This window comes from Alexandromys fortis, unplaced genomic scaffold (genome assembly GCF_014885135.2).
Source record: "Alexandromys fortis isolate MF-2015 unplaced genomic scaffold, M_Fortis_MF-2015_v1.1 scaffold_67, whole genome shotgun sequence".
NCBI lineage: Eukaryota > Metazoa > Chordata > Mammalia > Rodentia > Cricetidae > Alexandromys > Alexandromys fortis.
The window spans coordinates 2,174,815-2,197,171 of record NW_026067945.1 but is presented as its reverse complement, the minus strand read 5'-3'; the positions used below and the strand labels follow the sequence as shown (position 1 = coordinate 2,197,171).

The window sequence follows — 22,357 nt, the reverse complement described above, 5'->3', positions numbered from 1 at the left end:
TGGTTTTTCGAGACAGGGTTTCTCTGTGGTTTTGGAGCCTGTCCTGGAACTAGCTCTTGTAGACCAGGCTGGTCTCGAACTCACAGAGATCCGCCTGCCTCTGCCTCCCAAGTGCTGGGATTAAAGGCGTGCGCCACCACCGTCCGGCCCCCTTCTTCTCTTTCTTCGCCACCTTCCCTCTCTTCTGTTCCATCCCTTCCCATCACCATTGCCCTTTCCTTCCCCTGTCCCCTTTTTCTCCCCCCCCCCATTCTGAGATACCATCTTGCATTATTTTCCAGGCTAGAGGAAAATTCCTAGGTTTCTGGGGGATCTTCCTGGAACTACAGATGCTAGATATTGGGGGAAGTAGGGGAGGGTTGCAGGTCAACCCCAGGGCCTTTTGCATGCTGGGTAAACACTCCAGTGCTGAGCAACACCCTCCCACCCTCAGCCCCTGGTATCTTGAGATAGTTCTCTACTTAGCAGTCTTGCCTCCAGCTCTTGATCTTCCTGCCTCCACCTCCCGTGAGCTGAGGTTATAGGTGTGTGCCATCACACCTGCTGAGCAGGCAGATATCCTTACTAGGTGCATTGGTGAGGCCTAAGGGAAGAAGATGTGGACTTTCTTCCCACAAGAGACAGCTTTTGGATCTGCAGGAAGCACAGTGGCTCACCTGCACAGACCCTACTCTCTGCGGCTCCTTACACTGCAAAGCAAAGAACTGGGGAGGAGCTGGGAGGAAGCTGGGAGGGCCCAACAGGCGGGTGTAAAACTGATAAACCCCAGGAGGAAAGTAGGAACCCTGTGGCAGGCACTGGCTCCTCCCATCCACTGGACGAACATTTTGCTCTATACACCCAGAGACAGAGGCTGCCTGTCCCTTGCAGCCGGAGAGGCCCTGGCCTCCCCTCGGGAACCAGGACAAGAACCACAGTGTCCAACATTTCCCCTGCTAAAGCTTCCCCTCATTCCGTGAAGCCTTTGGGGATGGTCCTAGCAGAGGCCTCTCCTGGCTGGGATCCTCATCAACTACCTGCCACATCACCCAAGGGAAACAGGCTCCCGGCAGGGTGAACCACTGCCCATCAGCACCAGATCTTCAGAGCACGCGTTCCTGAAGTGAGGGCAGGTGCCTCTCCTCTGTAGACCTCTCGCTTCCGCCCTTTTAAAAGACTGAGGGCAGAGGCTCAATAGTGAAGGCTTCTCTAGCACATGCAAGGCTCCAATTCAATTCTCAGCATAAAAATAAAATCACCAAGACCCGTGGTTACTATTCTCCTGTAAGTATAACACTTAGAGTGGAAATGGGGTCTCTGTGTGCGCTGAAATGGAGCTGGTGCATGGAAAATCTTTTTAATTTTGCATTTTATTTTCCTTATTGTTAGTGTGTATGTGACATGTGTGTGCCTGCAGACACTCCTGTGTTCTCTGGGAGGTCAGAGGGCAGCTTCTGGGAGTCGTTTCTCCCTTTGCATTATGGATTCTGGGAACTGAACTCGGGTCTTCAGGTTTTCACAGCAAACCGTCTACCAGATATGCTATCATCTCGCTGCCCTGGAAAACCTTTTAGAGCTGGGTCATCAAGAAAAATATTTAAGGTCAATGACTCTATAAAACATTAATACTTGACCATTACAGAAATATTTTAAAATACTTACCATGCAAAGAAAAGACATTACTTGGAAGCCCCCAGTCATCCAAAGGATTTAAAAGCTTGTTGCTTGAAGCTATGGGCTTCCCTTCCTTCCTTGGCTCCACGGCAAGACACTGCTGTGCCCTCAGACTGCGGCCACCTGAAAAGTGACACAGTCTCTCTGTTTCGCCATGCAGCCCGATGTGGACAAGGCTGTGGAGGCCGCACAAGCTGCCTTCCAGCGGGACTCCCCATGGCGCCAGCTGGATGCCCTGAGACGAGGCCAGTTGTTGCACAAGCTGGCTGATCTCCTGGAAAGGGATCGCGCGATCCTGGCAGTGAGTACAGGCACTGGGCAGGTGGGGGGGGGGTCTGTCTTCACTGTTCCCCTTACTGAGGGACCATGGGATGTGGCTGGAAGCATCTGAGGTGCTTGTTTTGTGTGGCCATGGGTCTGTTTGGTCTTTGGACATAGATACTGAGTGGCCATGCCGCAGGACTTCATCCTTTTCATCTTAAAGTCAGACCGTCTCCCTGAAGCTCAGCTTCTTGGCCAAGCTGTGTAAAGGAAGTTCCCCTGCCTCCGTGGTTCCTAGACTAGGGACATTCACGGCTGGTCACCAAAACCTGAGCTCACCTGAACTCACCAGCACATTTACGTACTGACTACTTCCTTCTTTACATTAAGTTCCTTGCAAACATAAATAGAACCTCATCATAGGTATGCTAGTCTTCCCATCCGAGGCTTCGTTTATCCAGAATCAACCCAGCTCAAAAATATTGCATGGAACATCCCAGAAGTAAGCAACTGGCCTTACATTGCAGTGAACTGTTAGAATTTTATTTATTAACAGCTGACTCTTGTCTCTTATGTTGATTTGCAAGCTAATCTTTGTTGTGGGAACTGAGAATAGGGGGAAATGCAATATGGATTTAGGGATCAGGCACTACCTGAAGTTTTTGGCCATCACAGAATATACGTGAAACCACAGGCTTAATGAACTGGTTGTAGTCCTTTTGTTTGAATTATTAAAAACAAACGGCACTGTTTATAGAAAATCGAAGACCTTGTATGATCTAAATACAGCCCTGTATGACCCCTGACCTGGACAGTGGGGGAGCACATCCAGAATGTTGGCAAGGACAAGATTCGATTACGGAAGGCCCACGGCATAAAAGGTGTGGGTTCAAATCCCAGCTTTGCCACTTACTAATTACATGCAAGTTTCTTAACTGCCTGAGATTTATTTCTTCAGGTAAAATAGCATGGATAATGATATCCAAGTATTGCGGGGGGGGGCTGTTTAAAATCTTCAGCAGAGTCCCCAGCTGTAAGCACCAAAGAGGAAACAGCTATCATAAATAATTGTAATCATCGCATTGATGCTACGTGAGCCCCAGGCTCTGACCCAAGCTGCCCCGCCTCCCTGCTGGCCAGCACCTTTTAGAGACTTTAGCTCCTCTGCTAGGACACAGGGGCAGGTACCATGGGTGGGTAAGCCTGTTCTGTAACGAGATTCAGTCTTCCTTTGGTCCTGAGGTAGATGCCCAGGTGATATCTCTGGGCCACAGGAAGCTTTTTGTGTCTTAAATGTGGGGAAACGGGTGTGTGCATGCGTGTGGGTGTGCACTTGCCACGGTGCACGTGTGGAGATCCGAGAACAGTTTTCAGGAAGTGGTCCTCCCAAGCATCCAGCTCGGGTCCTCAGGCTGGGTAGCCAGCCCCTGTCCCAGAGCTGCATCACTAGCCCTGCGGGGAGCCTTGAAACCATTGCCGCCTTCACTCCAGCTGTTGTACACTTCAATTTCTTGGTTAATTTTTTATTTCAAGCCTTGAGACCCATTTTGTGGGCAGGGATGTTTCCTTTTTGGTCTTTGATTTAGAAAACTGTTTTTTACTGATGTTGAAAACCAGGAGAGTAGCCATCCTTCCGAAGAACAGTATCAGGCGGGACACTGAATTGCTTTTGTCTTGAGTGTACTCCTTGGGACTAGGGGATTTCTCCTTGCGAGGGGTCTGTGGATACCAGGAGCTCTGCTTCCTTCCTCCCAGTTGCTAGGCCTCCTGTTCCCAGGAATGAATCTGAGTGAGTGTAGCTCCCTCCCAGGGCGAAAGCTCCAGAGAGAGAGAGAGCCTCTGCTTTCTTCCTGCACCGAAAACCAGCCGCACCGTGCAAGCTGCCAAACTGGCTTTTTCAAAAACATTTCTGTTTTCCCCCGCATGAGCTCATCAGTCTGCAATGTCCGTGAGTACTAATAGCAGGCTCAAGAGGATGTGCCCTGGGCAACCCGACCCACCCTGTCCTCAAGTGTCAGTGCCATCTGCGGAGCAGTAGTACAAGGCCACCTTCCTCGTCAGCCTGTCCCACCGCTCTGATAGCAGACAGACGCAGGTGGGAGGAGAGGGGACGGCACCCAGCACATCGCTCCTGCCACCGCAACCTGCTTGCCCACAAGAATTGGATCCAGCTTTTGGCCACAACATTAAAGGGACCCAAGAATGACTGGGAAATATGGCTTTGAAAATTCTGACCACATCATAGGAGGGCGCCCCTCGCTCTCCACCTTGATATGGTTTCCTGCCTTTTTGAGCAGCAAAGGGCTTTTTAGTCTGTCATATTCTCCTGCCAGCTCAGTGGTTTGTTGGAGCTGGGTGTTTATTCTGTGTTCGAAGTTTAGAAACAGATGTGGGAGCCTCAGTGGCTTGTGGCTTTTCTTGATATGTTGGGGCACCCTGGGCTCAAGCTGTAGCCTTTTGGGTGCACATCCAGCAAAGTGCCAAATGGGGCTCCCTCCCGCAAGGGAAGATCAGCCTTCAATTTAGTGCCCTTTCCAGAACCTCCTGTCTAGTGCGGGCATACGGGCATTCGGGGCTGCATCCCAGCATGTTCTCGTCCTGTAGCATCCGAACGTTAAGATGCATTCATCTTTCAGAAGGTGCATTTCTCTCTCTCTCTCTCTCTCTCTCTCTCTCTCTCTCTCTCTCTCTCTCTCTCTCTTTTTTCTAAATGTGTAGTCCAGGCTGGCCTCGAACTCCAGATCCACCTGCCTCTGCCTCCTTCACCGGCCTGCGCCACCAGGGCCGGCGCATTTCTCTCTTAATAAGCTTAAGAAAGTAAGCCTGGAGTGGCGGAGGTGGCTCATGTAGGAAGCACAGCACTAAGTCACGTGACAACCGTCTGTTTCTGTCAGCAGCGAACACTTGCTTTTTCAAGCTCAGTCCTCTGATTCCAATCTCCTCCTCTCCTCTCCCCTCCTCCTCCTCCTCCTCCTCCTCCTCCTCTTTTTTTTTATCTTTCATTTCTTTTTTGTGCAGGTGACGATGTACATGTATCTTAGTTAAGAGTTTCTATTGCTGTCATAAAAAAAACGCCATGGCCAAAAAGCAACCTGGGGAGGAAAGGGTTGATTTCACCTTACAACTCTCAGGTCTCACTCCATCACTGGAGGAAGTCAGGACAGGAACTCCAGGCAGGAGCCTGGAGGCAGGAGCTGAAGCAGAAGCCATGGGAGTGTGATGCTTACTGACTTGCTCCTCATGGCTTGCACAGCCTGCTTTCTTACCCCAGCCAGGGTAACTTGTGCACAGTGTGCCAGAGTGAGCTCTGGCACTCTCCATCAACCAGTAATAAAGAAAAGAATGCCCACACAGACTTGTGCACATGCGTGGGGGATGTTTTCTCAGTCAAGGTTCTATCTTCCCAATGACTCTAGCTTGTGACAGGTTGAGAAAACACTAGTCAGCACGACACGTGAACGTGGGAGTGCATGCACACTCTTCAGTGTGCATGTGGAGGTCAGAGGTCAGCGTGTGGTGCTGCTCCGCACTGTTGGTTTGAAATGGAATTTCTGATTGGCTTGGAGCTCACGCATGAGGTAAGGTTTGTTGACCAGTGAGCCCCAGAGATCCTTCTCTGCCTCCCCCATGGAGAGAGACTGTGCTACCATACCTGGCTTTTCTTAAACATGGGCTCTGGGGACTGAACTCAGGTCCCTGTGCTTGCAAGGCAAGCACTTAACCAACTGAGCCATTCCCCTTTAAGGAGCTCGCTGTCTAAATTTCTTGCGAACTTGAGTTTGTCTGGACAAATTCTTTACAACCAACCTAGAAAATTCAAGTTATTACTCTTGATTTTTTAAAAAAGTTAAGGATTTTTTTAAAAAATATTTATTTATTATGTATGTGTGCCTACAGGCCAGAAGAAGGCACCGGACCTCATTACAGATGGTTGTAGGCCACCATGTGGTTGCTGGGAATTGAACTCAGGACCTTTGGAAGAGCAGGCAATGTTCTTAACCGCTGAGCTATCTCTCCAGCCCCTAAGTTAAGGATTTTTAAAAAATCTATGGGCAATGCTTAACTGAATGCCCTCCAAGAAACTGATGTAGGCTCTGGACTTGTAATATGTATTATCCCATCTCAAAATCAGGAAGCTGAGGCCCAGAAAAAGGAAGTACCCTGTCCGAGACTAGCCAGCCAAAGATAGAAATCCAGGATGGGAGACAGGGGGCTGTCATGCCGCAGACTTCCCACCATGCTCCACCAATGTCCTCTCTCTCTTGCTGTATCACAGCAAGGAGACAAGAACAGATAGTACCCTAGCTTCATGCAAAGGTATGCACATGCTCTTAGGAGATTCACAGAGCCGGGGTCCTTCAGACATTCTTGAAAATGATAGGCTTCTCTTCAGAAGACGAAAGTGCCAACTCGGATGCTGATCCACAGAGGCCAAAGGGGTCACATTGGCCTCCAAGGGGTCACATTGATGCTGCAGGTAGAACCCAGGCCTCAGTCAGACCCAGTCAAGTTCTGTCATCTTCAGCAAGTCTGAGTCCTTCCTCCTCAGGGACATAGTGAGGGTCACCAAGCACCTGTCTAGCGGATAAGAGAAAAGCTGGGTCACCTGCCAGTTGTTAGCCGCCTATATGAGTGCAATCATCGATTCCCTTAGCTCGCATACCAGCCCCAAGAGGGTGAAAACATTATTATCTTCATTTTACAGCAGAGGTAACTGACGGGGAAGACATTTGGGGGCTCAGCCAGCATCAATCAGGGGAGACTGCTCTTATGGCAAGGGAGATGGCTCAGTCAACACAGTGTTTGCTGTACAAACGTGAAGACCAGCGTTAGGATCCTCAGCACCCCTTAAAATGTTAGGCATGCCAGGATGTACCTGTAAATCCCAGGGCGGGGGAGATAAGAGACGGGGGACCCTAGAGCTTACTGGCCAGCCAGTCTAGCTAAATCAGTGAACTCAGGCTCAAGGAGAGCCCATCTCAAAAAAAGTGTGGTATCAAGTGATTAGAAGAAGTTTCCATAGGCATATACACCCATGCGCACATGTGTCCACACACACGTGAACATGTGCATACATACATGCCACACACACGGGAGGTGGTTGTTTATTTTGGTTGTCTCTGAAGCAAAAGTCAGACAGAAGAGCCCTGGATATTGTAAGCCTTCCAAATGCCTAGGGTTATGGCTGAGATCACTGGAAGGCAGTGGCGGCTGGTCAGTGATGGCTTAGGGAGTCATCAGCCCCGTTAGTGTCAGCATCTGCCCCTTCATCTTCTGATGGGAACAGAGACATCCAGCACACAAGACATAGGCAAGGGCTTGGGGGATAAAGCCCTGGGTGAGGAATGAGGAGGCGCTTCCCTTGCTTGGGCATCATTAGCTCCATAGACACTTCAGCAGGAATCCAGCCCTAGGCAACGCATGGGGTGGATACTTCCTGTGAAGCCGGATAACTGGAGGTTTCAGCATAGTGCCCCACGGGACTGCTGGTGTGAGGGACAAAGGGGTTTCTTTCACCAGGGCTAGAAATAGAAAAGAATCCCAACATTGAGTGGTAGCAGCACCCTGGCCTGAGTGACCGCCTAGTCCAACCAACTTGCCCTCCCTGCCCTGTTTCCGCATCCGGCCTGCAGCCGGCTTGGGAAGCATCACATCTTTGTGCTGGTGGCTTGACCCTCCTGAGCTCCATCATTCTTTCCACTGCCACACTACCCAGCTCAGCCGAGAAGGAAAAGCCAACATCTTCCCCTTCTCTTTTGTTAGAAGAAACCTCCCTCTTGCTAGCCGAACTTCAGAAGCTCCTTGGAGTGCACGAATTTGCGGGTCTGGATAGTAACAGTGGAGACTGCTCTGGATAGAAGAGCAAAGGTCAGAGTGGCCAGTGCCAGAACCTCCAAATGAGCAGCAAGGAAGACAGCCCACGCTTCACCAGTCCCCTGCTTCAAGCGCCAGGCAAAAGAGCCTGGCCAGTTCTTGCCAGTAGGGGGCAGGTCCATTTCAGTGTTGAGGCAGGCTTTCTGACGTGGCATGTGAGGACGGAGGTGTAGAGCTATGCCCGAAGGTTGTGCTTTCTCCTGCACCCCTTTACTTAACCAACACAAGAGAAAAGAAAACTGTCTACAAAGGAGCCATCTTGTTCTTGCAGACCCTGGAGACCATGGACACCGGCAAGCCATTCCTTCATGCCTTTTTTATCGACCTGGAGGGCTGTATTAAGACCTTCAGATATTTTGCCGGATGGGCAGACAAGATCCAGGGCAGGACCATTCCCGCAGGTGAGTCTGCCCAGGATAGACTGTAGCCTCCCTTGGGTCTGTTGGGGAATCTGTCTCTTCCTCCCTCCAGGTGCTTCCCCTGGGGCCTCCCCACAGCCCTTTCCCCACAGGGCAACATGTTGATTCTTCCAGGGAACTCAAGAACTCAATTCCTGCTTTGAGCTCAGGCCACGTCTTTATGCAACAGATCAGACCTGGCATCTTTGCAGGCTTCTCTATTCCTTTCTTCTTCTTCTTCTTCTTCTTCTTCTTCTTCTTCTTCTTCTTCTTCTTCTTCTTCTTCTTCTTCTTCTTCTTCTTCTTCTTCTTCTTCTTCTTCTTTTTCTTCTTCTTCTCCTTCTCCTTCTCCTCCTCCTCCTCCTCCTCCTCCTCCTCTTCTTCTTCTTCATCCATGTGAAATTCCTTTTTGTTTGTGTGTGTTTTTGTTGTTGTTGTGGGGTTGTTTCATTGTTGTTGTTTTGGCTTTTGTTTTTCTGAGACCGGGTCTATCTGTTGTATAGCTCTGGCTGTCCTAAAACTTGCTATGTAGACCAGGCTGACCTTGAACTCCCAGAGATTCACTTGCTTCTACCTCCCAAGTTCTGGGACTAAAGGTGTGTGCTGCCAAGCACTGGGTCTATGTGGAATTCTTGACCATGACTGTGTTCTTTCCCTGTGTCACCTCCCTTCCAGATAACAACGTCGTGTGCTTCACCAGGCACGAGCCCATCGGAGTGTGCGGGGCCATCACCCCAGTGAGTATGGACGCTTGCCGCTACAGACGGTTCCTACCGCTGCAACGACCATTGGCTGAGTGCAACCTAGAGGCACGGGCCTCTGTGCCTGAGGGTGCCTGGGGTGCTTCAGGGTGTTTGGCAGGAGACACGGTAGATTCCAGCAGAGTGGCCAGAAGTGGCCTGCTCCTCTGGGATGGAGAATCTCTTAACTGGAGCTGCAGAAAGGAGGTTTGGTCAACAGGGAAAAGTGCTTTACAATCAGTGGGACCTGCCTGGGCAAAGGCATGGATTGGCAGCCTCCTGGGAAGGAAGCAGAGGGAGGCTGGCGAGTGTGTGCTCAGGCTAAGATGAGCACACCTGTCAGATAGCAGGGACCATTCCGGCAGCCTAAAATGCCAGGCCGCTGAGACCTGAGCATGATGGGGAACTCAGTGCTGCCTGTTTGGGCCATTTCCATAGTAACTGAGTAAATGAGGACAGAGGAGATAAGGAAAGTGTCACCCTTTGGCAAGCATTTTGGAGGGAAGGGGAAGACACGTGGGATAGACATGTCTCTGTGTTAGCATTTTCAGGGTGCAGCTGAGCAAGCCCTGGGCTCCTGCAGTCTTGCACGAGCCAATGCTGTCTTTCAAAGCCCCATTCTGACCATGCAAAGGAGGTTTCCTCCTCCACAGAGGGGAGTGGGCCCTGGGTTGGGGACACAGTGGACCTGAGCCTCAGGGGCCTCTTCTTGTGCTCTGGCGCAGTGGAACTTCCCTCTGCTGATGCTGGCCTGGAAGCTAGCTCCTGCCCTGTGCTGTGGGAACACCGTGGTCCTGAAGCCAGCTGAGCAGACACCCCTCACCGCCCTGTACCTTGGCTCTCTCATCAAAGAGGTAAGAAGTCTGGAAAGAAGATGTTAGATATTCTAGATCGAATCATCATGGAGCTAGGCACTATGAAAATTAGTGACAGCAGCCACCAATGCACAGAGCAGAGGGAATGGGAAAGACTGTATTTTGCTTGTGGTAGCTGATCTGGAAGCCGCTGTTCCGCATCATAGTCCTAATAAGATCTGATTCCTCTCACTAAGTCACAAACCGGTTGTGAGCACTCTGTTTTGTCTAGAGCATTTGCAGGAGGGTCAAAAAAGAGGGAGCCTCAAACTCCACAGATCCTGGGCTCAGTGACCACAGGATGTGAAAAGGTTCTTCCACCTCTGGGAAGGGTGGCCTTGCCAGCTAGTTAGATAGCTACAGTTGCGCATAGGTCCCCAAGAGCCTCCACAGTGTCCTTCCCACCCCAGGGGAGCCACAACTCAGGGAAGCAGTGACCTAGAGGGACACCTACCAGACACACCTGGCAACATATTTCAGTTATTCCATCATCGGCGTGCACATAGCAAAGACCGAAAGGACAGGAAGAAAGATGAGCTGAAAGACGCAGACTGTTGCAGCTGGAAAGTACCTGCTGGACTGCTGAGGGAGGCTGGGATCTCTGGAACCAGCCAGGTCTCACCTCTCTTTCAGGGGCCACATAGGGCACGCTTATCATGGAAAAGAAGCTCAAGGATCCCAACATTCACAAGTGTTACAGAATAATGTCTAGGAAAGTAAAGATGCAAACATTGTGTCCTAAAAATGGCATTTTGCAAATAAAGTGATAGCCAAGATCCAACTGTGTTGGGGATGGCACCTTCTTCCTGGTTAGTTTAGTGAGAGTCTTGTTAATGGAGAGTTTGTCCATACGTACCTTGCATGGGTGTAAGTATGAAAGAATCAGCAGCCCCCTGCCTCAGCAAGTGCCAATCCTGAGCCCAGTGGGGCCAGCAAGGGGAAGGAGTTCTCATTTTACCTGGATGGGGGTGGGGCAGAGGAAGACCCGACACTGGCTTGGCCAGAGCATGGATGCCTTGCTCCACACACATACACACACAGTCACACACACACAGTCACACACACAATCACACACAGTCACATACACACACAGTCACACATACACAGTCACATACACAATCACACACAGTCATATCCACATAGTCACACACACATAGTCACATACATAGTCACACACACAGTCACACGCACACAGTCACATACATACACAGTCACACGCACACAGTCACATGCACACAGTCACATGCACACAGTCACATACATACACAGTCTCACACACACAGTCACATACACAGTCACACACAAGTCATGTGCTCTCATATTCAAATATTTACACAAACATGCACACACAGACTCACATATGATCTCTTACACACATACAGGTGCACCCATTCACACACTCATACTCATACATTCATGCATACACTCTCTCACAAATACACACGTTTTCACATTCCCATGTTCTTATACCCACACATATACACACACATTCTCACATATAAATGTTCATGTTCACATATATACACATGCAGACATACAAGCACACACACATATGTGCACACACATTCTTCCCAGCACACACACACACACACACACACACACACACACACACACAGAGGCAATCTTATACAAGAGGCCCACTGCCACCTAGTGGCATTCCTGAACCTTTGTCCCCCTGAGCCCTGTAGGGTGAGAGACTCTTCCAGGGAGAGGGTGATCAATTCACCTAAGTACTTCCAGGTTTGCCCTCCTAGCTTGCAGCAGAGGGTTAGGATGAGGGGTGGGAAGGGGGGCACGCTGCCGGTGTAGGTGTGTGCTGGCCAGTGCATGACCCAGCTTCCCTTGAGGATGCTGCTCTGTTTGGGAACATCACAGGGCCACAACTCTCGCCACCCCTGCAGATGGGTCTGCGGCTGCAGCTGGTGCTGCCCATCTGATCCTTTGATGCCATTTCCGTTCCTCCCAGGTCGGGTTCCCTCCGGGTGTGGTGAACATCGTGCCAGGCTTTGGGCCCACAGTGGGAGCAGCAATCTCCTCTCACCCACAGATCAACAAGATAGCCTTCACGGGGTCCACAGAGGTGAGCTTCCTCTGTGAGCTTCTGGCAGCCACAACAACCACTCTGTCCTCTGAGACCCACAGACATTTTCTTGAGACGCTCAAATGCAATTTGCTTCTTCTATTCTAAGTCTAACTATTAGTAAAATGTCACTGTTCCAGTCTCCAAGCTAAATAAATAGTTGTTAGAACTTGGAAGACTTTAAAAAAAAATAAATGAGAGATAAGATAAAAAAAATGTAAAACATCTGTATAGTAAACAATAGCATATCAATTACAGCTAAGAGATGATAAACAAGCTGGTAGAAAACCAGTTGTATTGCCTGGAGCTTTTCAAATGTTTCAAATGTTTATATGTCCTTCATATGTGAAGAGCACCTAAAAATCAATGAAAAAGAAGAAGACAAGCAGGATGATGGGGAAAATAGATGTCTCTGAACTATCTAGTCTGGCTAGAAGCCCCTCCCCGGCTCCTGTCTCCCCCCCCCTGTAGCAGCCAGGGTGAGCATCCTGAGAGACTCTAGTCAGAATTAGACCATAGCCTCTAGCCACCATTCATCTGCATGACATTAAACAGTCGTGGCACTATGCACACTGAGAAATTCAGCTCCAAGGTGTGGGGTCTGCGCTGGACTCCTGGGTTTTTCCCAGCTCAGAGGTTCTTGGGATCTCATTACACTCATTGCCAGGATGTGTCGGGAGGGGCATTTTAGGCCAGTGCACCTCTATCTGCGTACCCAGGGTACAGAGAGACCCTGTCACGGTGGGGGTGTTATCCTGTGGCACCATATCAGTTACCAGTTCTCACTCCTCCTCCCGAGGTGGGCTCAGTCTCTAAGGGTTCTAGATTGGCCACATGGCATCACCAGGATGAGTTATCTTTGCCGTTCCCCTAACTTGACAATCCCCTCGTCTCGGCATGACCTCCATAGCAAGCTGGCAGAGTCTTAGCTGTCACTCCTAGCAGGGTGACCAGCAGCAGTGGCCATCCCGGGGAACCGAGGCTGTGTGACAATGTGATACTGAGGTGCTTCACTGAGGCAGATGACCACGGTACCACCAGGCCTGCCTGCCTCTGCTGGGGCCAAGTTCACCGTGTCTAAGAGTTCATGAAACCTGTTCTCACCCTGAAGGTTGGCAAGCTGGTTAAAGAGGCTGCCTCCCGGAGCAACCTGAAGCGGGTCACGCTGGAGCTGGGGGGCAAGAACCCGTGCATCGTGTGTGCCGACGCGGACTGTGAGTCACGGGGACTGTAGCTCTTTTCCTCACTTTCTGGTGTCTGTTCAGAACCCATGAAAAGGGGAGCAAGCACACGTAAGGGGATGCTTCCCTCATGAGACGGGCCACCTGCTGTCACTCTCAGAGCCAGGCCTATGGAGGGCAAGCCTGTGGGTGGCTTACAGGTACTGCAGGCTATGCCTTCTGAAGGCTAAGATCACCTTCCTGCACCTAAGAAAATAGAGGTAGATGCAAGGAGCCCAAAGACCAGGTCCAGTTTCTCCTGCAGGGGCCCTTCTGGGTTACGGAAGGAGGCGGGCTCCCCACTCAGTCGGCTATTTTTCTGTCCTTCAAGCCAGTATCCCTGCACTTTGGTTCTTGAACGAGTTAAAGTCTTTCTTCTTATGTTTTGGGCCTGGCACAGCAGAGGACAGCCTTGCTGACCCTTCAGAACACAAAACAGAAACAAGCTCTGGGGGTCATTCCTGTGTCCCTTCTTCCCTGGGAAAGTCACCTGCATGGCGGCTGGGACCAACTAGTGTCTTGCCAGAGCCCTGTGACGCAATATTAAAATGTGTGTTACTGTTGGCTGCTGTGTCCAGAAGAAGGCAGAGAGAAACACACTGGGCATCTATTCACCTGCTCGCTAGGTCACCTCATCTTAGGTCACCTTTCAGAAGGTGTGAGCCCTCAAAGGCCTTAGAACACCTAAACTTTAAAGAACAGCCTCCTCCGCTGTCTGCTGGTGCCAAACCCTGCGCAGAGAACAAAGCCTTCCACTCTACACTCAGATAAGACTGGAATCAAAAATAGCCCTGAGAAATAATGACACAATTTCTCACGAAGATGTGAAGGAGTGGTAGTCGTTCCTTTCCCTGAAGCTGGTTTTCAGTGGGAGAGAAGAGCGAGGAAGGAAGCCAGGGAGACCGTGGAGAGGGATTTCTCAGCTCTTGCCCGAGAAATGTCACTGCTGGAGTCACTTAGAGAGGTTCTATATGTTTCCTACTGTGGCACATACGTGGGGTTCCAAACTCCCATCCCAAAGAGCCAGGACTTTTTTTGGTCCTACCTTCTGTCCACTGGGTGAAGCTGAAGGGAACCCAACAACCAAGCCCTAGAAGCAGGCTATGTAAGGGCTGGTTTTCCAGGGTCATGAAAACAGAGCCTGCCCCCCTTCTCCTCCTGCCTGCTCCTCCAGGCACTGCCACCCCACAAAATTAAATCCTGACATAATGTCCAGGGTGTCACACGCCATTCTGCCACTTCGGTCATCCTTCCCAGCTGTCATGAGGGACAGGAAATGAACTGGTGTCTTGAGGAGAGGCGTTTGAGCCTAGCCCCTGGCTCAGCTGCAGGGGTGCAGCAAGGACAGGGAGCCTTGAGAGACTGTCCTGTTACAGCTCTGCTGGGGTAGGGACAGGAAAGCTCGGGTGGGGGTTCCATGGACAGATGAGCTGGAAGTGTTCCGGCTCGGCGCTCATTAGCATATTAATGGCGCTGAGAAATCTTGCTTCTTGGATTTAGTAAACTCAGACTTGATGGATTTAAAATCCTTTCCCCCCATCCTCTTCTTTGGGAAGCACTGAGAAAGAAAAATTAGTTTCTGAAATGCAGTCATTTGGGGCCTGTTTTCTTGTGGGGGCAATTAGCGTTCCAGCTGTCGCCTGGCCTGCAGTAACAACTTAATCGTTTCCTCTTGCCTCCCCCGACCCCCAGTGGACTTGGCGGTGGAGTGTGCTCACCAGGGAGTGTTCTTCAACCAAGGCCAGTGCTGCACCGCTGCCTCCAGAGTGTTTGTGGAAGAGCAGGTCTACGGGGAGTTCGTGAGGAGGAGTGTGGAGTATGCCAAGAAGAGGCCAGTTGGAGACCCCTTCGATGCCAAAACGGAGCAGGGGCCCCAGGTAACCAACAAAAAACACATCTCCACGTGTAATGCTCCTCTGAGGGCCAAACTAGGCAGAAGTATGGCCACAGACAGGGTTCCTGCAAGGAGAAGAACCAGATTGCGTTGTCACATGGAAGCTGAATAACTTGGTCTTGTCAGAAAATGGAGCTACAGTCATGGGAAAGAGGGGGGAGCCTATGGATCTGGAGCCACAAGGCTATCCTTCCATACCCTGTAACCTTCTTGATATGGTGACCTTGAAACTCTGGGGATAGGTCACAGAGAGAGTTTTCTGAACCCTGAAGAAGAAGGGCACAGCCAGGGCAATGATTGACAAGTCTTGACTCAGGGGCCCTCAAGGCCATGTGGCTTACATCATGAGATAACCCCCAGGAACCAGAGGGCAGAGAAAGTCTGGGGATTGGACTATATACTGGGCGATGGGAACGGGTTTCTGCTGGCCTGGTTTGGGAAGCCTGGACAGGATGCAAATGGATGGAACCATGGAGTTTAATAACGTTTGTAAAGGGTGCATCCTGTGTGGCTTTCTTGCTAATGGTCAGTGAAGCCAAGGGAAGGATATTCAAAAGGGCCACCTGGCCATCCCTGCATTATCACAACTGAACATGGTGGCGGGTCTTTGTGTTTTTGCCAGGCCCCTGCTTAATTCTGAGTTTCTAGCTGTATCCATGACTTACCCACCATTGTCTATCTTTTGGATAGACTCATAGTTTACCACTGAGTCGGCACCAAATGCTTACACAGGAAGCTACTGAGCTCAAACTAAGCTCCATGGCTTTGCTCCTTCCAGCCCTTAATCTCTTCATCTCGGAAATGAGAGTAGTAAAGGGTGTCAGAGAGATGGCTCAGTGGTTAAGAGCACTGCCTGCCCTTCCAAAACTCCTGAGTTCAATTCCCAACAACCACATGGTGGCTCACAACCATCTAAAATGAGATCTGGTCCCCTCTTGAGGAAGAGACCTCATAAACTTAGACCATGAAACCCTATATGGACAAGTTCAACAGAACTGCCCTATATGGACTGCCCACACAAGTTTCAGCACTGCCAAGGCATAAATTTTATTTCAGTTTCAGAGGGTGTCTCATCACCGTAAAGTGCCCAATGGTGGGAACAGATTTGTTCTTAGGGAGAAGCACTGACTGGCGGCGCTCTAACCTAGGAGGCATACACATCCCTGGGTGATTTCAGGACATCTCCGTCAGTTTTGCCTAGCCATCCTGAGCAGATACTGGGAAGAAGTGGAGGGAGATTTTCCGGCCAAGGTGACGCCAACTGTGACCCCAGTGCTCTGTGCTCTGTGGCTCTGGTCTCCTGTGTCCCCGGCAGGGAAGCAGTGTCCATACCTCATTTCCAACCTCAATCACAAATTCTGAAGTCCTGACGCAAGGTAGTCTGTGGCCTCGGTGCAAACACGGCCCCAAATTAGTAACGAATTCACAAGTGTTCGAGTTAATCTGGAACGGAATAGGAGCTTTTTCTCCTATCATTTCCTTCCTTTTCTTCCCAGCCTTCAGTGTGGCATTTGGAGCCAGATACACAGGTTCTTCTCAGGAGTGGGTGTCCATCCCACCTGCGCTCTGCCACGCAGACTCCCTTTGGAGCTCACTTAGCCTATTTCACCTGCACATTATATTAGGATCCTGTGATCTCCCTCCTTCTAAGACCTTTAAGGTTTTCCTCTGCAAGGATGTCCAGCTGCCTAAACACTCCTGTCTGTCTCAGGCCTGTGGAAGAGCTAGCTGGCCTAGATCGGGGGCCAGGACTGGAGACCGCTTGCTGGACCGCCCCATCATCTCTCGGGTTAGCTTGGCAGACGAGCAAGGAGGCCACCTGGCCTGCTCAGGATCTGGAGACGTCCTCTGCAGAGCCAGCACAGCCGTGGATGGTCCCGAGGGAGCCATCTTTTCCCACTTCTGGTGCTGCGCCCTGGCCTGTCATTTCACTTCCTGACAGATCTTTCTTCCTGTATTGTAGGCACCAGCTGACAATTCATGGATGGCTATTAGATTTAAAAACAGCGTGTTTATGAGGACTCATTGGGGGGTGAAGTTTGGGAGTGTAGAGGTTCTGACGGGGACCCATGTTGCCTACAGAGAAGATGGGATCTATCAGTACAGCAAAGTTCCAGCCAGCAAAGACTTGAGGCCTGACCTAGTTGCTCCGGTGAGCTAAGTTGGCCCCCCGAGGAGGAGAGAGGTTTTCTTTTTCACATTTAAAATGATGTTTTAAGCGGCATTATTTATTTAATTTTTATGTGTATACATTTGTGTATATATGTGGGGACCAGAGGACAGCTTGACAGGGACAGCTATCTTTTTCTACTGTGTGGACCCCTTGCCGAATCCAGCATTGTCCTCAAGTTGTCAGGCTTGATGGCCAGCCCCAGTATTTGCTGAGCATCTCAACAGCCCCATCTGGAACTCTTAAGCCAAAATGCGCTTCACCCAGAGAAGCTGATGGGGCTTGGAATTCAGGTGTTTTGGTTTCTTTCCTTACTTTTTCTGGGTGTGTCAGCCCGTGGCTCTAAACCTTAACTGTGTACAAAGGATTACAGTGTAGGGGCTCCCCTGCCCGCACCACCCCACCACCACCCGTTCTTACCTCTCCCCACAGTGGAGAGTCCCATGGTTCTTTATTCCTAGACCATTCCTCCAGGATTTCCTTACAGGTAGGCAAGCAAGCGTGATTAGGCTCTTGGATTTCTTCCCCGTCTCGCCACGAAAGAGGTCATGCTGGTCCCACCATTTGATATCTGGTTCTTCTTTTATTGTCCCTTACACAGAAACTCAAAGAACTTTCTATCCTTGAAATGTGCTTGTTTACTTTTCATCCTTTTTCTATATTACATATTTATGGTATGCCTGTGTGTGTTCATATGTGTGTGCAGCCATGTTTACTTTACGTGTGCATGTACTATATGTTTGTGTGGAGGTCAGATGTCGAGGTCAAGTTCTTCCTTTATCGCTGGCCACCATTTATTTTTTGAGAGGATTATAGGTATGGGTCACCATGCCCTGATTTTCCCATGGGTTCCAGAGATCTGAACTCAGGTCCTTAAGTTTTGCCAACAGAGCTGTCTCCTTGGCCCTGAATTTTTCTTTCCTACTTAGTGTTACTGGAATGTAACCAACTCTGCTATCTAAAAGCCTCAGGAATAGTGTATCTGCTTAAATTCTATCTCTCTCAGCCTAGGAGGGAAGAAACTAGGTCAAATGTGTCATGATGGAAGATTTATATATTTGAGGAAGAAAGCTATGAATGAGGACAGAATGAGCATCTTCTATGCCAAGCCGTCCCCAAGAGGGGTAGCCTTTTGACAGATGGTTGAGTAATATGTCCTGCAGCTGGGTGTCAATCTGTGGCTTGTCGTACAGGGCACCTTGGAGTCAATGAGGTGGTAGTGGAAGGTAGAAAGGACCTTTCTGAGTTTGTTTCCCTCCAACCAAGAAGCAGCCCCATCCCCTACTGCGAGGCTCATGCCACTGTTCCCAGGGATGCTGAATCAAGTACTCAGCTCTTGCCCCCTCCTCTGCACTAAGTAATTCCAATAGTACCCATCCCCCAAGCTGTGGTGCACAGGTAAATATTGACACCACCAGACTTGAAATTTAGACAAACTGAACGCGTCTTAGCCTAAGTATATCCCAAACACTGGTGTATACTTATACTACAAGTGATCACACGTTGTGGTTCTGATAGTCGCATTTAGCTGGGCATCTTGTGTTTTTACTTGTTAAATCCAGTAATCCTAGCAGAATGCCAAGACCTGAGGGAATGCAATCATTTAAGAACCTATTGAACCTTTACACTTGACCTCTCAGCACGAGGAGGGGAACTAGACATGTGAGCGAGGCCTCAAGCTGAAGGTGAGAACAGCCAACCTCTTTGTGGCCCCCTGTTCCAAAGAGCCCCGGTTTGTGCACGGGAGGACTATCTTCCCACAAGGCTGTCTGTTCTCTGATCTAGGACTTGACAAGGACACAGAGCAGAGGACCCCTGATGGTGCTGAGAGCCCTTGAAAACAAGACAACAGTCCCCTTCTGAAAGTAAGTGCCTCTGATTCCCTTCTGTGTTTTGCAGATTGATCAGAAGCAGTTTGACAAAATCCTCGAACTGATCGAGAGCGGAAAGAAAGAAGGAGCCAAGCTGGAATGCGGGGGGTCAGCCATGGAGGACAGAGGGCTGTTCATCAAGCCTACTGTCTTCTCAGATGTTACAGACAACATGAGGATTGCCAAAGAGGAGGTGGGTGTGGCTACAGCCAAAACTGGGGCCCCAGGGTTCCTTCAAAGAATTCTTCTGAAGCCCCAGGAGTCCCGGAAGTCTTTACAGGGTGGACAGTTCCATTCTGGGTGGCCCTGCTGTCTTTTGGGGATCTGGAGTTTCTGGTGAGCCCCGAGACCTACAGCAGCTGTAGTTGCTCCAGCCCCATTTCCATCCTTGCTCATGGTCTCCAAGCAACAGCAGTTCATCTCTTTCCCACTCATGCACAGCCCTGGGGCCAACATCTCTCAGCCTAGTGACTGTTACCAGGCACCAAACTATGGACTCAGGACCTGTGGTACTTCACACTCCTCAGACTGTCCTTAAACAACAAGAGTCCCTCAAGGACTGTGCCCCAGCTGTAATTCTCATTGACCTTTCTGCCACAGTTGGGGAGAATGGAGATTAAGCAGATCCCCGTAAAAGCAGAAATCTCCCCTTTGCCTCTCAATCCCAACATTAGGCACATGGTGGCTGTTTCTGCACAGGCTCAAAAGAAGTGAGTTTGAGATCAAGTGACTAGACTTTCAAGAACAGAAGAATGGCCATGTGAGGGGTAGGCATGGGCTTCCCTGTAAGGAGAGTAGCCTTTTCTGTTTTGTTTTGGTTTTTGGTTTTTCAAGACAGGGTTTCTCAGTAGCTATGGAGCCAGTCCTGGAACTTGCTCTGTAGACCAGGTTGGCCTCAAACTCACAGAGATCTGCCTGCTTCTACCTCCCAAGTACTGAGATTAAAGGTGTGTGCCACCATCGCCTGGCTCGGTACTTTCTCCTAGATGTGTTAAAAGGTTTCTCACAGTTCTGTGGTGGTACAGAGCTCAGATCCTCTTTTTTTCCCCTTGTTTTCTCTGTGTATCTTTAGAGCCTGTCCTGGAACTAGCTCTTGTAGACCAGGCTGGTCTCGAACTCACAGAGATCCGCCTGTCTCTGCCTCCCGAGTGCTGGGATTAAAGGCGTGCGCCACCACCGTCCAGCGTCAGAGTTCAGATCTTTATATGCATCTCTTTTTAAAATTGTTCTTTCGCTGCTGTTGCTGTTTTGCACACTTCTTGATAAGATGTCCTGAGGAAGGCGAGAAGCCATTTCCAGAGTCCTGGCATGCAATCCCGCCCAGCAGTGACTCAATCCCAAGCTTCCTTCAGAATCCCTCTAAGTGGGCAACCCTGTGCCGCTACTCTCCCTCTCTCCTTTGCTCTGTGACCATTGGCCCCATCCTTCCCCTGGGACGCACTACAGAAACAGTTTAAGTATCTTCATTAAAGTACAAAGCCACTAGGAGAGCAGAGCTCACCCACGTGCGGACACCCTTCTAGAGGACTTCGCAGAGTGCCAGCCAATGGTTCTCCTTCTGTACACCCTGCTGTGCAGGCTCTGAGACAGTTCTCAAAAACAGTGCTGGCATGGAGGACCATAGATGCAATGCATATGCTTTTGGGTCTTCCATTTCTGTTCTATCTTAAGCCCCCTCATTCAAATTTTAGCCATCACACAATTACAGAGGTCTTAGGGGTTCTTTGTCCTGAGGGAGGCACCCTGGAACTATGGAAAGGCATACAAACTGGGTGCCTGATCAGGGCACACAATCCCCTCCACGCAAGTCTGCTATTACTCTCCTTGTGATTGATTTACAGATTTTCGGACCAGTGCAGCCAATACTGAAGTTCAAAAATCTTGAAGAAGTGATCAAAAGAGCGAATAGCACTGACTACGGACTCACGGCGGCGGTGTTCACCAAAAACCTCGACAAAGCCCTGAAGCTGGCTTCTGCGCTGGAGTCGGGCACAGTCTGGTGAGCCAAGCATGCGTGCGTTATCTGAGCTGCAGGCTTGCTAGCTTCATTTTCTTCCCATTGGCGGAGATTGCGTGATGTGCTCTCATTGAGTGACTTGGTGACCGTCCTGTGAAATGGGCTCCCGATGGCCTTAAATCCTCATTTTTCACCTGGAGAAGTCAAGGCATAGAAAGAGACAGAATAATTTCTCCAGCATCATGCAACTAGTACAGTTGGCCCTCAGGGTTTGACCGTAGAGCACTCATTCTTTGCTGAGAGACCAAAGTCTACGGCCACTCATGCTGTAGGAATTCTTACAGCCGGTGGTTACCCGCCCACTGGGGCGTGGCCTCTTATACTATATATGCTGATGTAGAGCATGCCTTTGGCCTCTGTTTTGGCCTCTCTGTTTTGGTTGCGGATTTCAGTTTTTAATCTCCATTTAAGCAGAGGACTCTGATTTGTGAGTCTACCCCTAAATAAATAACCATCAATTTTTCAATTCTGAGCTAGTGTTGGATTTTTTTTAAGCGTCCTTCATTTGGCACACATCAGGCCCAAAGCAGTTTCTTTATTAACCAATGAAAGCAACACAAAGACAGAAGGACCTCCTACAACACACTCAAGCCTCTCATGTGTGCAGACAGCTTAGGAACATCCTCCAGCTTGATTGCTATTATCTGTCTGTCTATCTATCTATCTATCTATCTATCTATCTATCTATCTATCTATCGCTCTATCTATACCATACTGACCAAGGAGCTGGAACATACTAGAAAGGCATTTTACTACTAAGATATACCTCATCCCCTCCTGACTACTTCAAAATCATCTACATGCTTTGTGATACCTAATACTGTGTTGATATTTATTGCACGCTATTGCTTAGAGAATATTGTCAAAGAGAAAAATATTTCTGCACAAGAACTTTGGGTCTGAGGTTGGTTGGATCTGAATTGGTTGTTCTGAGGGTCCAGAACCCATGGTGATCAAGGGTCACGGGACATAGCTGAGGAGTCTCCAAAGCCTGGACCTATGTCACCCTACCTCTCTGATTTTGTCTCTGGTGGATTCTAAAGACAGAGAATAACTAACCTACTAAGTATAGACACTTATCTCTGTTCCCTGATAATTCTGAAGATTCGGAACTCACGCCCATTTCCCGATGAATGGAGTGAGACTCAAAGGGGCTGAATAAGCTTAGAGTCACATCTGTAGTCTAGGAAGCAGAGCTCTGAGGTCAGGCCTGCTCATTCCACATTAACTCCTCCCCTAGCTCTCTTCCTCCATATATTCCAGCTGTAGTTTCTGGCGGGAAGAAAGGAAGCAGGAGTAAAGAGCTTAAGGGGTGTGCTGTGATC

The 22,357-nt window shown here is 49.7% G+C and overlaps 1 protein-coding gene across 1 annotated transcript in view; it reads left to right on the top strand.

The window, feature by feature from the left end:
* The window catches only part of Aldh1a3 (aldehyde dehydrogenase 1 family member A3), a 35,224-nt gene that overhangs the window by 5,783 nt on the left and 7,084 nt on the right, over nucleotides 1–22,357 (top strand). Inside the window, exons 3-11 of the mRNA XM_050149132.1 lie at nucleotides 1,814–1,954; nucleotides 8,060–8,189; nucleotides 8,862–8,923; nucleotides 9,652–9,780; nucleotides 11,747–11,860; nucleotides 12,972–13,074; nucleotides 14,773–14,957; nucleotides 19,044–19,208; nucleotides 20,857–21,014. Coding sequence (XP_050005089.1) covers nucleotides 1,814–1,954; nucleotides 8,060–8,189; nucleotides 8,862–8,923; nucleotides 9,652–9,780; nucleotides 11,747–11,860; nucleotides 12,972–13,074; nucleotides 14,773–14,957; nucleotides 19,044–19,208; nucleotides 20,857–21,014 — 1,187 coding nt within the window. The remainder of the gene's footprint in view (nucleotides 1–1,813; nucleotides 1,955–8,059; nucleotides 8,190–8,861; nucleotides 8,924–9,651; nucleotides 9,781–11,746; nucleotides 11,861–12,971; nucleotides 13,075–14,772; nucleotides 14,958–19,043; nucleotides 19,209–20,856; nucleotides 21,015–22,357) is intronic.